At 37.2% G+C, this 17,442-nt stretch overlaps 1 protein-coding gene across 2 annotated transcripts in view; it reads left to right on the forward strand.

Moving 5' to 3' along the window:
• Positions 1-9,688, forward strand: part of PPP2R5E (protein phosphatase 2 regulatory subunit B'epsilon) — a 149,045-nt gene extending 139,357 nt beyond the window's left edge. The window contains exons 12-14 of one of the 2 annotated variants that reach the window (XM_065871587.1): positions 2,135-2,262; positions 4,369-4,470; positions 9,424-9,688. In XM_065871587.1, the coding sequence (XP_065727659.1) occupies positions 2,135-2,262; positions 4,369-4,470; positions 9,424-9,523 (330 nt within the window). In that variant the 3' untranslated portion in view covers positions 9,524-9,688. The remainder of the gene's footprint in view (positions 1-2,134; positions 2,263-4,368; positions 4,471-9,423) is intronic. The other variant, XM_065871588.1, reaches the window with a different exon arrangement.
• Positions 9,689-17,442: the final 7,754 nt, after the last annotated feature.

Below are 17,442 nucleotides of genomic sequence, written 5' to 3' on the forward strand. Positions count from 1 at the left end.
GTCACTCTGTGTAGTCAGATGCCGCTCACTACTTGCCCAGGTGAGGCATTGGGGTTAGAAGGCTCTGAGCTAGAGACACTGCACTGTGTGTGTGCAGGAAGACAGTGGGTCCCAGGAAAGTAGTGGTCTGTCCTGCTGTCAGACATGCTAGTTTTCACTTTGCATAAGCAGTGCCTTTCCTCTTTAAAGGGCTTTGCTGGATACTGACTTTCTTTCTGTAAGTGATTTTACATACTGATAAATAGATACATAGAGCTTAAGATACTTATTAGCATTAAGTAGCAGGTAAATATCAGGCTCATACTTGGATATAGGAAAAGCCTAGGTCTCTCTGCCTTTACTAGCATCCTCTTGTGGTCTCTTTAAGAATTTCTCCTATGGGTTGTTTTCAGAACAGCCTCATGCCTATTTCTCCTCTTCACCCTGCCCTTTCCTTGCCTTGTGCTCTACCTGCCTCAGCCACATGTATGCTTCATGTTTCCAGACACATTGTCCGTGTTGGTGCCTCTGCCCGCCTTTCCTGTAATTCCTTTGGCTTCTTTCCTTCATCCTTCAAAGCCCAGCTTAGATGCTATGGCCTGTGGTACATTTCTGCCACTCTTCCTCTCCCCCCGAGTCATCTGGATTGTTCTTTCTGCTCTTTCCTCTGGCTCTTTATTTCTAGATCTGATACAGCATCTATCACAGTTCATGTTGGATTGGGGATCGTGGAACCCCCTTTCCCTACCAGCACACGAGCTCCATAGGGATAATAGAGTGAAGAGGTTAAGCAGGGACTTAGGAGTCTGTCACTTGCTAGCCATGTGACCTTGAGGCTATGGCTTATCTCCTCTGAGCCACAGTTTCCTCATTTGCAAAATAGAAATAATGGTACCTACTCTGTGTGTTGGTTGTGAGGATTAAATGAGAAAATATGTAAGTGAAACACTTACCACAGTGCCTGGCATATAGTAAACGTTCAATAATAGTGAATTATTTTCTTTGTACTCTTGAGTGTCTAGTGCCTTATGAGACCCAGGATTTTTTTGTGAACCAAATTGAATAATGTTCAATTATTGAATAAGGTTCTAATTTCCCAGAGTCTATTGGTGGGCACAGGTTGTACCATTTTATTAAATTAAATGAATACATTTAAGTTAAATTTAAATTTATTTAATTAAAACATAATTTCTTAATCTGTATGAATAAAAGAAGCTGCTCTTTTTTCCCTTTCCCCATATAACTACTCTTTTTAGAGGTTTTTAGATTTTTTATTTTTTTGAGACTTTGGTTTATTGGAATTATTATTGTTATTTTAGATTACTTTTTGAGGGCTTCCTCTGAATTCAGAGAGTCAGTTGATAAATGTGGCAGTCAGAAAAAAGGGGTCTGAGATAGCAAGCGAATGTACGTACAGCCAGTATCCCTGAGTCCTAAACTGAGTGACTTCCTCCTGGCTTACCCAGTTCAAAGGAAGGGACCAGAAATGAACTCTGGAAAGAGTCTGGGCACTAGACTCACATCCCAGTTTATCATTGACTAGCAGTGTGACTGTGGCCAGGTTCCCAATCTCTCTGAACCTCAGTGCCCTCTTCTGTACAGTGATTGCCACTCCTTGGATGGTGGTAAGGATGACACATTCTGCCTGCAGGGTGGGCACAGTGCCTGGCCATAGGAGGTGCTTAGCAAATGCGCCTGCTCTGCAGGGATGGGCAGCTGGGTTTTCTTCAGCAGCTACTGACTGAAGGCCAGCCACGCGCTGCACCTTGTGGTTGATCTACAGTGTGCGGGATGAAAGAGGTGAGCCAGGAAGGGGATTAAAGTGATGGGGAAAACAGTGTAGCGTATAGAAGTAGGGTGAGGGTGTCTGGAGCTTGCGAGCTGTGTAGGGAAAATGTGGAATCAGATGAAATGGGCATTGTTAAAGGAGAATATAAATAAGTAGGTAGGAAAACTTCTTTTTCATCCCCGAATTGATGAACCACTTCGGAACTTTCTGAAAGATTTTAAACCCACAAAAATGTAAAGTGTGATTAATATTTAATTTTATACTTGATTGAATGATATTAAGATCATCTTAAAATACTTTTGTTTGAAGAGATTATAATTTTGTTTTATCTTTCTCTCTTAACATTTTATTTTTCTTTTCTCAAAGGTGGCAGAAAGGGCACTCTATTATTGGAATAATGAATACATCATGAGTTTGATAGAAGAAAACTCTAATGTCATCCTTCCCATCATGTTTTCCAGTCTTTATAGGATTTCAAAAGAACATTGGAATCCGTAGGTTTTCACAGTTTTCCCCCTCCGTCCCTCCCTCCTCCCCTTCCTTCCTTCCTTGCTTCCTTCCTTCTTCCCACCCCCCTCCCTCCATCCCTCCTTCCCTCCTTCTCTCTCTCCCCGCTCCTTTGGCCTCTCTTCCTCCCTCCTTCTCTTTTGCTTAATAAAATGTCTCGCATGTATGCTATGCGTCAGATGTTGTGCTTGATGCTGAAGATAGATATGTGAAAAGATAAAATCCCTACATTTTAGAAATTCACTGACTGGTTGGGGAGACCCACAAATAAACAGACATTTTATAAAACAGTGTTTTAAGTGCTGTTATATTCAGATATCTGTTTACTTGAGGGCTTCTTGACCTGTCTGTGAATGTAGCTGAGGTATTTTGGGGATGCTCTGGATCAAGAGGAGAAGGTTGTGGATATTGCTAGGGTGGTGATGCTCAAACTGAATCTTAAAAGAATTTGGCAGGTGGATGGGATGGAGAAGTCCATTCAGATAGTCGGTCTACCCATCACATAAAAAAGGCACAAAAAGGTAAGAAGCACCTGTCATGTTCTGAGACCTGTGAATTTGGGAGGGCTGAAGCACAAGGTCATTTGGGGAGGTTGCTGGAAGGTAGGGTTAGAAAGTGGAGTGGTGCCCACGTGAGTCTTCACCCAGTGGATGATAAGGAAACACTAAAGAGTTGTAAGAAGGGAAGTGCTCTGAACTGATTTGCATTTTAACAAGATCCATTTCTTAAAAACCAGTTCAGTCACTATATGGGTTCTCTAGGGGGAAAAACATTTTAAAATGTTCAAGGAGGAGTTTATCATCTAGTCTTATGAAAGTTAAAGCATTCTGTATTTGAAGAGCTTTACATATTTCTCTGTGGAATAGAAAGAAAATTTAATGTGGCATTAAAAATTAGAGATAATTTAGTATATTCGTAGTATGTTTGTCTAAAAGTTTTACATACAACTATAAAATACCATATTTCTTACTTTTCACATTTGTCAAATTTTATGACTAAAACTTATAAGAGTAAAGAGCTAGCAAACAAATCTCATTATGTAGATAGCCTCTTGAGAACCTAGAGAGTAGTTCTAGCAAGTGTCTGTAACTGCTCAGTAGCTTGTATTTGGCTCTTCTCCATCACTGCCCATCCTATTTGAGAAGGTCGTTCCCCATAAGTTTCCCTTTTAATGGACACAGTGCAGAAGCAACACAGCAAGTCCACTTTCTTATAACTGTTTTAGAAACATCAAACCCAGGGTTTATTATATGGCCTAACTTTTACCAATGCATTTTTCAATGGTATTCAAAACACACTAAAGGGAAGTAATGTCATGTAGTTTTGCAAAGGGCAGTGTTATTTAGACTCTAGTCTGAATATACGAAGCCCGTCACGGCCGAGTCCTCACGTTGCCAAGAGCTTATTCTTCCACTTGATAAGCATAGGCAGCCGTTTGGCTCTTTAGCTGTTTAGTATTCCACAGCTAGTTGCAGCCATCACCAGCTTGCCAGTTACCTTACCAGCCTGTGTACTGGGTCAGCAAGGGGACTGAGGAGTGGATGGACTGATGCAACTCCCAACTAGAGACGTAACTCGTATTAAACTGCCCAGCTTACAGAGGCTTGGTATCATCTTTGAATATGAACTATAGATATATAAAATTTGTTACCATGGGAACAGCCTTTGATTTTGATGAATTATGTATATTATCGCTTTAAAAATAAAATTCTATGCAAATTCAGGTCTCGAAGGTTGGTCCTACCACAGGTGCTCATTCTTAGGGTGAAGTTGCTTTATTTTTATACTTGCCTTTTTATTAAATTAACAAGTGCCCACAGGCAAGTCTATTCTGGGTACCCATAATTAGGAGGGCAAAATTAGATTTTGTTTTTCTAATCCTGCCAACCCCTCAGAAAGATATCTTACCTAAAGAATGTAGCTCTCTTGATGTGGAAGTGAATTGTAGGTCATTTCTAGTTGTTCCAACTAAAAAGGGAGGGAGACTGCAGTGTGAGGAGCTCATTCAGATAAAGGCTGTACATCCGCTCTCTTCATTCAGCATCCCATTATGTAGGACTAACCAATACGTTGCCTTCTCTCTGTGCTTCCAGGGCTATCGTGGCATTAGTGTACAACGTGTTGAAGGCGTTTATGGAAATGAACAGCACCATGTTTGATGAGCTGACAGCCACATACAAGTCAGATCGTCAGCGGTAACTTTTTAAAGCTTTTTTGTCAGCTGTGCATAATACTGTTGAGTTCTTTTTTTGCTCTTTGCTGAAGTTGCCTAATTGTACCTGAAATCCTAAGCAGCAAATTTTATTTCTTTCCATATTCGTTTTCACATGATCCTTAGCTGTGACTTTATTAGTCTGCCACTGGGTAACAAAGTGTCATTTTGAAAAAGGCTGCTTTCCTTCTTCCCTTCCATAGTGTTTCTCTTCTGCCTCAGGGTTAAGAGCCTGGCACATAACTGGTATTTCAGGTCCACTTAAGGGGACCATCAGGTAGTTTGCCATCTGGAGTCACTCCCATTCTGAACTAGATTTCTGAACTGATTTGTACTTCACTCCAGCAGCAGGAGAGATGAGGCACCATTTTTGTTTAGCTCTTTGGCCCAGAACTTACTTTCTATACTAAAACCCAACAAATTCCTTATGATTTAGAGAGCAGTGAAAAGAACAAGGAGGTAAAGTGTATTATACAGATCTTGAAATGTTTAAGATCAAAGGAGAGCAGAAACCAGTTGAACTCTTTATCGTAAATGCTCTGGTTTAGTAGGCCTTTCTTGAGTTCATTTACATGATTCTTCAATTTTGATATTTCTTGTTCAATGTGTTCACTTTCCAGAAGATGTTGTCTTACTCCGTTTGGGCTGCTATGACAAAAGACCACATGGGTATTTTATGGGTAGCTTATAAAGAACAAAAATGTATTGCTCACAGTTGTGGAGTCTAAAAGTCCAAGAGCGTGGCACCGGCATGGTTGGATGAGGGACCTCTTTCTGGTTCATATCTGGTCTCACTATGTCTTCACATGGTGGAAGGGACAAGGGATCTCTGTGGGGTCTCTTTTATAAGAGCACTAATCCCATCCATGAGGGCTCCACCCTCATGACCTAATCACTTCCCCAAAGCCCCACCTACTAATACCGTCACCTCTGTGGGCTAGAATTTCAGCATATGAATTTTGGGGGCACACAGATATTCAGACCCTGGCTTGATATACTTGGAGAGATTGAGGAGAGCTTGTTAGTAGTTGAGCCTCCGGGTTGGCTTTTCTCATCCAGAAGAAAATGTCAGCTTTGTGTATATCATAAAACCACAGACCTTCAAGGATCCCAGAGTTTTCATACTCAAGACCTGGCGGAACCTCCTGAGCAAAACTATCTGTGGTTCTCTTGCATCTTTGCCCAATTTTTAATGTGTTACTTGGATTTTAGATAAAAAGAACAATGAAAGGAAAGGTTTGGTGGCAGGGACAAAGGACCTTCATGACGATTTTCTTTTTTTTTTTTTTTTTTTTTGCGGTACGCGGGCCTCTCACTGTTGTGGCCTCTCCTGTTGCGGAGCACAGGCTCCAGATGCGCTGGCTCAGCGGCCATGGCTCACGGGCCCAGCTGCTCCGCGGCATGTGGGATCTTCCCGGACCGGGGCACAAACCCGTGTCCCCTGCATCGGCAGGTGGACTCTCAACCACTGTGCCACCAGGAAAACCAATTTTTTTTTTTTAATTACCAGGATGCAGTATAGGAAAGTGACTTAATTATGGAATATGGCAAGTGTTTAATGGTAGAGAGAGGAGACTGAGATTTTTTATGCCACATTGAAATAAATACCAGTTATTGGATATGTTGTACCATACCTAAAGAACTTTTAATTTACTATACAGTATTTATAGTTGCTGCAAATCATTAAATTTATAGTAACCCTCCATGTTCCAAACTTAAGTTAAAATCTTTAAAAAAATGTTATTTAAGTAAAGGAGATACAGGACACATTTTTATACTGTGACATACAATTAAGGAGTGCATTGTACATAATATCCTTTCTTTTATGGTAAGTAAAAACCCATTTTTATTATCCTAGTTGAATAAGGATTAAATCTGTAGAATTCCATTAAGACTATTAAAGACCTTATTTCTAAAATATTCAAATCGATTGAATTAAATTCATTCATTTCTGTTGAATTTCAGAACTGTTTTCTGATCATTTATCATTTAAACTAAATAGGCCAAACTCTTGAAAAACATAAGAATGAAACAAGGGGACCAGGAATAGACACTATGAAGCTGATTCTGATAATCTGGTATATTAAAGCGACTTATAGTGAGTGGACTTTCTTAATAACAGAAGGGTTTTTTTAAAGCCAGGATAATATTTTGTCAAGTGAGCAATAGAAAGTTGTACTGAATAGTTGGAAATACTGGTTTTTCCATGGATGTGGGAAGAGAAAAAGAGACTAAAGAGATTTATTTGGTATTGTTAGACAAGAAATGAAAGGAGGATTTCACTTCCGGAAGGCAAGAAGTAACTAACTGTTTCAGTTCAGATCAAAATTTTTTAAGTATTACAAATCTGAAAACAGGTGGGTGTAGTAAGTAACACTCATAGCTATTGATACATATGCCAACGTTAGTGCTCTGTGAAATTGAAATTGGAAGAGAGTTTGACATTATCTCTAGTATGACAACTTGGTGGAGTTTTAAATTGCCACCTACAGGGAGAGAGAAAAGTGGGAAAGTATGGGGGTGACAGAAGCTATCTCAGAAATATTTAGGATTTTTGAAGATAAAGTTGTCAGTGTAAAAGATGTATGATAACTCAGCAAGAAGTTCATCTGGAAGAAAAGCCCCACAGGATAGACTGCGATGATTGCCATGCAACTCTTGATCAAAGACTCGTGAAATGCTTCAGTAACAAGATGAGTGTTTTAATCATGTCAGCACTTAATGTAAACTGCAGATTAGGGCAGTAAGAACCTAACATACGTTTAAGCTGTTTTTTAGTTGGATAAGGTCTCTAAGCCCTTGCTTACCATCTTCTTCCTCCTCCAAATAGGAAGATCAATATGCATTGAAACTCAGCAGGATCTGTAGAATTTACTTTTAAATCAGTGTTCTGTGATAACATTTATCTAGACCTAATCTTATCCCCAGACTGTACTGAGAAGCCAAAAGTGATAATTTACCAAACAGCTTGCTTTACAGTTAAGAATCTAGTATCCATAATGGTTGGAGAATTATCTAATCTTGCCCTTGTTACCCTATAAATAAAAATTTTCAGGATCAAAATTACCAAATCGGTAATTGTTTGGAAAACTATTACACTCACTGAGAATCACATTGTGCAGAGTGCATTTGAGCTGGTTGGAACTAGTTGTAGTAAACAAAGCTTAAATCACTGAAACAATAATTATAAAGTGATAATCTTAATTACCATATTATATAATTAAATGTTCCCTCAATACTCTAGTGGAATGAGGTTATAAAATTCCTTAGATATTTCTGGAGACATTTTGGTGGGGGGATGAAGATTAATTTCTGTTGCTCTAGATATCAATATAACTTTTAAAAAATTGGTGACAATAAAAAATATGAGGCAATGGAATTGTATACACATTTCACTTAACCTATGTAGATTTCCTTCCCTGAGTACATATTGTACTGTAGTGAAGTACGAAATTCTTACTAAGTGAAGTTAAATTCTTACCAAGTGAAGTTGCATAAGGACCATAATCTGCCATGCCTGGGGCGGCAGAGCCCCTGTTTTCAGGATTTATCTGAATTTATGGATTCACAAATGTTATCTGGGTCTGCTGTTTACTGGTTCATCACAACATGAAGAAACTAGGGACAGTGTAGTGAATTATTTTTAATAAATATGAAATTATTTAATGTATAGTATAGCCATGTGTTCCTGATTTGTGTACTTACTACTTCATTGATGTTAAAGTTAACGTTCTTTATTTTATAAAAATATGGTAATCTAAAAATATCCTTGGCAAAATAAAATTTGTTTATCTATCTATCTGTCTGTCTATCTATCAATCTGTTTATTTTTGGCTGTGTTGGGTCTTCGTTGCTGTGCACAGCTTTCTCTAGTTGCATTGAGTGGGAGCTACTCTTCGTTGAGGTGTGCAGGCTTCTCATTGTGGTGACTTCTCTTGTTGCAGAGCACGGGCTCTAGGCACACGGGCTTCAGCAGTTGTGGCTCGCAGGCTCTAGAGCACAGCCTCAGTAGTTGTGGCGCTCGGGCTTAGTTGCTCCACAGCATGTGGGATCTTCCCGGACCAGGGCTCGAACCTGTGTCCCCTGCACTGGCAGGCGGATTCTTAACCACTGCTCCACCAGGGGAGTCCCTACCCTATTTTGAACATCTAGTTTTTTGGTAAATTTTACCAAACAGTGAAATCTGAAAATTCTGGAAGTCATTAGTCAAATTGATATTGAGCCAAATTTGAAGGCTTGGAACGTTACAGATTTAATACCCAATAATATCAACAAAGTTCTGTCCAGACTTAAAACTGAAATCACAGAAGAATGTTTAATTTGTCCATATATATAGGTATAAAATAAGTTAGTAATGTGGATTTTGTGGTTTAATACTTGTAAGAACAAGATTCTGCTAAAGAGTTTACATATACATAATGTAAGAAAAATGAGTAATAATAAAGAGGAAGTATATTTTCTTGACCTACTACATTCTTTGTATCAGTGTCATCTCTATCAACCCTTTTGAGAAACTATTTGGAGACAAAAAGAAAATCAGATTTGAACTAGACCCAAAGTAAAAATGAATAATGTACCATTGGTTTTAGGATAACAGTTACATAAAAATGATCATCATTTTTCTTTCTTGGTAATTTTGAAGTTAATTTTCTTTATTAAGCTAAGTATAAAGGAATATTAATGTAAAATATTAAAATATTCTTGTCATCTCCTACTCTAGTTTATGTCTATAGAAGTGTCAAGAAAAAATAAAAAGTGAAAAAAAAATAAAAATAAAAAAAAAAATAAAAAGTGAGAGAGAGAAAAACCAAAAATGCCAAACTTTTCAGAGACCTTTTAAAAAGTGTGGGGAAAAGTATGTCAAAGGGGCAGTTATTGTTGGATAATCTCTTTAAACTTTCTCAGTTATTTACCTTGTATTCTATTTTTTCCCCAGTGAGAAAAAGAAAGAAAAGGAGCGTGAAGAATTGTGGAAAAAACTGGAGGATCTGGAGTTAAAGAGAGGTCTTAGACGTGATGGGATAATTCCAACTTAACAAAAATAATGACAACAACCTTACTAACCTGTGGAGTCACACATTTATGTAGTAGAAGATGGAACAGCAGTTTTCTGTATTGTGCAACTTTACAGTAGATTTCACATTTGTTTCATTATTACAACAGCACTGTATATACCTGTCTCTAAGTAAAGGAAAAAAAAATAAGGACTTCAGTCCAAAGTTTGGACAGTAGATGGACTTCTCAGAACTTGGCAAACATAATCATTGTTCTAACCCCCTTTTAAAAAAAAAAAAAAGCAGTCTTCAAAGATCTGTCAATGAAATTTGTATATTAAAATTCCATTATTGGGAGTTCCTTATTTATCATTAGCAGAGAGTATGAAACAATTTTCAAATGTGAACAATCTTAAATTTAGCTTGTCTTTCTGCTAAGCTGTTAAGTGTATTTATAGTAAAGGAATGGGGAAAAAAAAGACTGTCATTTCCTTATAAGTTTGTATAACATCCTCCTCCGGGTAACTTGACTGTAATTTGACATCTTTTCCTTTTGCACATCTTCATGAGTTGAATGTCCACGTGGAATGGGGCCGTGAATTATAAAGGTCCCTGATAAAAGTTTTGTTCACTGGAGTGAACATCTTTCCAGTAAGCAGGTAGTCCTGGTACTCCTTTAGTTTTAAAATTAGGAGTAAAAGAGAGCAGGTGATAAACATAGTAGGGAAGGGAATTTTGGATTCACGCATCAGTTTATGGTGACTCCAAATCAATGTCTTGAATCCTTTGAAAACAGGCACTGGGACATCATAGGGTTCAGTACCTGACCAGTATTAGTTATGTACGTCATTGAACACACAAACCAGAGATGTTTTAGAAATGTCAGAAGACATCCTTTTGGACCATTTTGAAATAAGAAAGACAAACACTAAACAGTACAACCATGAAATTGATCACCAAGATTGCGAATCTAATTGGGAATAGAGTTGAGCAAACAGCTTGGACTGTTTGGAGTTGTTGCCTTACTTTTTAATATGTATTTATAAAGTATTCCAGCAAAAGAGGATGAAGCCTCTGGGAAAAAAAGAAACATATTACAGTGTTTTTTTTGTAGATTCTCATTCTATATCCCATCACAGCACCAGCCCTGTTTTTAGCCAGAAAGGATTCAGGATAAACATTACTATGCATTCTGAATTGAATGCGTATTCCTAACTACTGTATTTGTTACCAAAAGTGGTTCTACAAATGCTACTGAAAAAATCTGGAAATTCCTAATGTCCTGAGTATTAATAATAAAGTTTAAAAATGCTTTTATATCAAAGGTGCATTGTGACCAAATTGTTTAAGAAAAACAAAATCTAAGGCTGTATTATAGATCTATCTTATTGGCTCTCTGCTTTGTATTTGAAAGAGGAAGCTTACATCTTGGGGAGTTAAAATGCTGATAAAACTTGTGTACATTATGTACTTACCTAAAGCAGTTGCATTATTATGTACTGAAAGATATGTGTTTTGGGATTTATTTCCAGGATGCTTTTGCTTGTTATGGACTTGGCAGCAGTGAGTTGATAATCCTAAACAATCCCTTCCAGCAGTATTCGTGGTATAGAGCTGATTCTGCGTTCATGTGTTGAATTGTGATAGTAGCAAACAGGAACATATGAACTGTTGTTGCTCTTAATAGAAATATGGTATCAATATGGGCTTGTATATTTTCTTCCTTCCATTTAAAATATAAGGTAGAATATGCAGTTTTATTCTTTACAAGAAAAAAGGAAAAAAAGAAGCCGCTGACCTTTCTTCCCTACTAAGCGTTTCAGGATTATCAGGTCACAGTTTGTGCGTAAAAGTCAGCTGATTATGGATATTGTCATCTCAATAACTTTGTAAAACAAAAACAAAATTTGGCATTGCTAATTCTGAAAAAGAAACAGCAGTAAAAGAGTCATGTGCAATACCAAACACAACATGGTTGAATGGAATTAATAGATTTTTTTTTTTTTAAGGAACATTAATGGGAATTCAATGTAAAGCTGGCAGAGGCTGCCAAAGATGAAAACAACTTACTTTAAAAGTACTGGAGCAAAGGTGCAAGTTCAAATGCTAAAGATAAAAATAAATTTGTAACAAATCATCTCCTTTAGCCCTTTGATTTTAGCCTGTTAGTTTTAACTCTGCTTTACATTTAATTTTGATATTATAAACTTTTGTTTGCCATTAATTCATCGTTTTAGATTGAGGACATTACAATCACAGGTTTATGAAATATCTCTGCCCATTAGAATGAAATGCAGTCATTTGAGATGAGAAAGACCAGGATCCTTTTTTTGCACCTTACCCTGTCCTCAGAGTTAAGGTGAGAGCTACACCGATATCCTTGATGTCAATTTCATATGTTGATCATTCCAAACTGAGAAGAATAAAGCCAAATTTTAGACATATTTAAAGTTATTATAGATATATGTCTAAAATTCATAGGGCAACTTCTGAGAAGAAACACTGTCTTTTCTTTTTTAACTGAAAGTGACAATGTGGCATTTGTCATGTTGTGTCCAGTGATGCACAGTAACTGAGGTAATCTGACTGTTGCACTATGTGACATATTTAAGGACGTACTTGCTGCATTTGCAGCAGCCCTCTCTTTGTCCTTTCCCACATTTCTGCTGTTGCTGCAACTTGAGTTAATTGTGACAAATGCATCTTTGTGTTATATTTTGTTTGCTTCCTAATTTCCAGAACTATATATAAATATATTTTTTAAATAGCAAATATTGTAGTTAGTGAGTGATGATCACTCCAACCTTATCCCTACCATATTGGTTTCAGGGGTAGGATTAAGAGTGTCTTTGGAAGAAAAAACAAAAAACAAAAACAGAACCCTGTGGTTTAGAAGGATGCTGAGGCCTTAGGCTGTGGGCCTAGAACAACCATGTGAGTGAATTGACCCATCTCATACTTTGAATCAAGCATGCATTCCTTTTCTCGTTGTGCAGGTGTCTCTAGTTGTTTTCCTTCAGTGTTTTCGTCCTTTTAAATTTTATTATATTTTGCTCTCCCTGACATCTGTTTTTTATAAAATAAAAAATAAAAAAAGTAAGACATAGATAATACCCTCAATGCCTCTGGATACTCACAAGCAGGGTTATGCTCCTTCATCTTGGGCTTGCTTGCCTAAATGGAAGGGTTTAATTTATTTTGTACCTCCTTCTATGCGTGGGACAGTCCAGGGTGCAGAGCTAGGAATTGCTTATAATTGCACCTGCTATACTTAAATGTATAGCCCTAGGCTCAATCACACTATGGAAAGAAAAAAAAAATTATATTTAGAGCTTTAAAAGCTTTTTTATTTTTTTGTGGGGATCGGGGGGTGGGAGAGGGAAGATGTATGGATGTTATTGGCATTTTTAAATGTTCAGAGGTTTTTGTTTTGTTTTGTTTTGTTTCTTCTGTTTTGTTTTTTCTTCCCTTTAATTGGATGCACTGACCTGGCCCAAGAAATGAAGAGATTCTCTCTTTTGATGCTATTACCAATGTTACAACCAAGTGACAGTCACCTGTAGCAAAAAGGTGGCACCAGACATGATCAGTGATATTTTATTTGCACATCAATATTTTTATTTTTATATTCTGGCTCAGCTGCTTCTCTGAGTGGAGTTAAGGAATGAGCCACAAAGGATTTTTCTAGTAGCTATATTGGCAATGCATTTTATATTTCTCAGTATTTAATTTTGAAACTCTAAAAGGATTGTGCATCTTGAGAGAAAGTTGGGCAAATTTTAATCTAGTGTTAATTTGTGCTGCTTCTTGTGCATGATAGCAGCAGTAGTATCTCTCTTGGAAATAAACATCCCATATTATGATGTCTATGAATATAGGTTTCCTTTTCTACCCTCCCTTCCTCCCTCCTTCCTTCCCTCCCTCCCTCCCTCCCTCCCTCCTTTCCTTCCTTCCTTCCTTCCCTTCTCTTTCTTTACTTTTTTGGAAATCACTTATTGTATATAAGTTGTAATCCAGACCTCATGTATCAATGGGGAACTTTCAAATATAAATATTACCAATACATTTTCTGGTTGTTGTCTGATTTTTGATTGAGGTATAATGAGAATGACATGTCCATCGCTTTTGGTTTGAGGATTTCGCTTTAGCTTCATAAATCTTTTGGTATTTTAGTATTTCATTGTTTTAGCAGGAGAGGGCAGCAAAAGTTCATTTTCCCTGTTAGAAATGCTGTGGTTCATGATTGGTTTTAAATTTAGTTGTGTGTGTGTTTTTTTTAAACAGCACCTGTTTGTGGGTAGAGGTAAAAATGAAACATTTTTGATATGAAAAGTTGCATATGAAAGTTATAGACTGGTTCAACCAGACAGTGAAGACTTCTGATCCACATTAAAGTTAAAATGCCACAAAGCAATCTTCCAGCGCTGGCTAAAATATGCTACTTCCTTTTCAAACACAACAAAATGCAAGCCGAGTCTTAAAACATTTGGAGTTTTAAAATGTCTTTCTTTGAAAATGATTTACTTTCTTCAAAGTGGTAACAGAAACAAAAATGAAGGTGCTCCCAAAGGGAAATGTAACCTTCCCCTTTCACAGGTGTGTGAGAGGTTCTGTACTGTGGGTGCATCCTAATAAAGAAGCAGTGAAGAGTTTTCAGGTGCCTGGCTGTGTGTATTTGTTTGTTTGTCTGTTTCTGATGTCCATGGCCTTTTTGAACCATACTCATGGTAGATGTGATCAATGTAGCTGTGAGGCAGTGGGGTTGGTATGTTCAGGCTTTCAACTTGAGAAAATCAGTTTGTGATTAGGGAGCGGTCCAATGTCTATTGCTGGATAACAAACTACCCCAAAACTTGGTGACAGAACATTTGTTCACAAATGTATGGTGTGGGCAGGACTTGGCAATAATGTCTTGTCTCTGCTATTCAAGTATCAACTTGGGTTTATCAAGTGGGATAGGAGAATTCATTTCCAACATGGCTCACTCATATGGCTGTTGGCAAGTTGGTGCTGGCTGTTGGCTTGGGGTTCAGCCAGAGGCCTCAGTTCTTCTTGACATGGGCCTCCTTATGGGGATGCCTTCTTGGGCTTCCTCACAGCCTGACAACTAGGAATGAGTGTTTTAAGAGACAGGAAGTGGACACTGCCAATACTTTAAGGCCTGGGCCCAGAAACTGTCATGGCATCACTTCTGTAATATTTTCTTGGTCAAACAATGACAAGGTCTGCTCAGATACAAGTGGAGGGGACATAGGCCTCATCATGATGTGTTGAGATGAGTGTCATCTGTAGCCAACCATGGGATATGCTTTCTTTGTAAAGCATTTGATTTAGGTGTGCTTTCCTCTCTTGGCTAATTAAATCATATCAGATTTGGAACCATGTAGAGTTAACCAATTACTGTTTCATGTTCAGTTAAACTCTGACTTGGGGAGGGAAAAATCTTTGTAAATTTAGCAGTTTTGTATTTCAAAGCATGACCATTTTAACATCTGAAGGTCGTAAGTTATTTACCAAGAAGAAACTTGTAACAAAGAAGGGTTAAAAGAAATTCAGGGTTCAAAGAAATTTAAGAGTTGATTTTCATGAACTATCTAATCCTTTCTATAACGTTGCCTCCTGCCTGTAAACACTATATTATAATGGAGGCAAAGTTAATGTACAGTCCAATTCCTATTTCCTGGAGTTTTATATAATATTGTGTCCTGGTGGTTTCTCTTAGATCAAATTCACATTAGATTTTTTTTTTTTTTAACAGAGACTAACTATGGGATAGTTAACCAAGTCTAACTATAGGATAAGGGGAATTAAAATTAGATTTTTTCTGCTTATGATACATGTTCAATGTATAATTTATTCTTGAAAAGGAAGATTTTAAAGAACAAGTTTAATAACTACATGCTGTGCCCCATACCTAAAAGTCCGCTACAAGTCATGTGCATTCATTGATTGATTGGAGCAGTGTTTATTGATTACCTCTGTCCATAGTCTTGCCCATTCTCTGATGTGCAGATTTCCTGCCTCTTTCATGTCTCATTTAATTTATTTCACCTCTTGCAATCAAAGTCTGAATTAATTGTACAATTTGAGTCACATTTTGCTGCTACCAGATGATATGAGGCCTCAGAACCAGGATGGATATCAGCCACGGCCCCCTTTGTCCTCCCCAAAGCTCTTCAGGCGAGATGTCTCTGTCTAGAGTCACCCAAGGTGACGGCCGTGGACTTGGAAGTCAGAGACTCTTGGAATCATTTGGCTTCTGACATTTATTAGCTGTGTGACTTTGGGGAAATCGCTTGATCTAAGCCTCAGTTTCCTTTGTAAAATGCAGGTAGAATGGTGCTTATAGTGTTGTTATATTCCATTAGGTAATATATGTAAAGTAGTTAGCATAAAGCTTGGCACGTGGTAACCTGAAAAAATATTATTACCTTTAATAAATGCTTATTTTATTAAACCCAAAAGTTAAACCCAAAGTTAACAAAAGGATAGAAGTAATAAAGATTAGAGCAGAGATAAACAGAATAGAGAATAGAAATCAATGAAACCAAAAGTTGGTACTTTGAAAAGATCAGCAAAATGAACAAGCCTTTAGTTAGATGGACTAAGTAAAAGATGACTCAAGTTACTAAACTCAGAAATGAAAGTGGAGGTATCACTGCTGATTCTACAGAAATAAAAAAAGAGTATAAGAGAGTACTATGAATGATTGTATGCAAAAAAAATTGGATAGCCTAGATGAAATGATTAAATCACAGTGAAATAGAAAATCTGAATAGACATGTAGGTAGTAAGGGGATTGAGTCAGTAATAAAAAATCTCCCAATAAAGAAAAGTCCTGGTCCTGACAGCTTCACTGGTAAATTCTACCAAACATTTAAAAAAGAATTAATACCAATCCCTCTCAAATGTTCCCAAAAAATTGAACAGGAGAGGACACTTCCTAACTCATTCTGTCAGATAAGCATAACCCTGACACCAAAAACAGACAAAGATACTACAAGAAAACTAAATGCCAATATACCTTATAAACATCGATGCAAAAATCTTCAGCAAATTACTAGCAAACAGAATTCAGCAGCATATTTAAAAGGATTATACACCATGACCAACTAGGATTTATTCCTGGAATGCAAGGGTGGTACAACATACAAAAATCAATTAATGTAATACACCACATCAACAAAACGAAGGGGGAAAAAAACCCCACACAATCATCTCAATTTATGCAGCAAAAGCATTTGAGAAAATTCAACACCTTTTCATGATAAAAACACTCAACAAAATAGGAATAGAAGGAAACTACCTCAACATAATATTGAGTGGGCCAAAAGGTTCGTTCTGTGTTTTTTTTCCAATAAGATGGCTCCAGTAGCACTTAGTGGTCTTTAGCTTCATTCAAAACAATTTGTTAGATTGTGTGTGACAGCTATAATATCAGTGTGCATTTTAAAAAAGATAAATATTGGTGAATTTTTGTGTAGCCATTTTAATATTGAAGATGGAAGAAAACATTTTCGACATTATGCTTATATGCATATGCAATAAATGCATATGCATATGCATTTATATGCATTATGCAATAAAGCATATAAAACATTATGCTTTATTATTTCAAGAAAGGTAAAAATGCAACTGAAACATTCAAAAAGATCTGTGCAGTGTACAGAGAAGGTGCTGTGACTGATCAAACATGTCAAAAGTGGTTTGTGAAATTTCGTGCTGGAGTTTTCTCGCTGGACGATGCTCCATGGTTGGGTAGACCCCTTGAAGTTGATAGCGATCAAATTGAGACATTAACTGAGAACAATCAGCTTTATACCATGTGGGAGATAGCTGACATACTCAAAATATCCAAATCAAGTGTTGAAAATCATTTGCACCATCTTGGTTATGTGAATCACTTTGATGTTTGTGTTTCACATTAAGCGAAAAAAACCTTCTTGACCATATTTCCACAT

This window comes from Phocoena phocoena, chromosome 2, assembly GCF_963924675.1.
Source record: "Phocoena phocoena chromosome 2, mPhoPho1.1, whole genome shotgun sequence".
Lineage (NCBI taxonomy): Eukaryota > Metazoa > Chordata > Mammalia > Artiodactyla > Phocoenidae > Phocoena > Phocoena phocoena.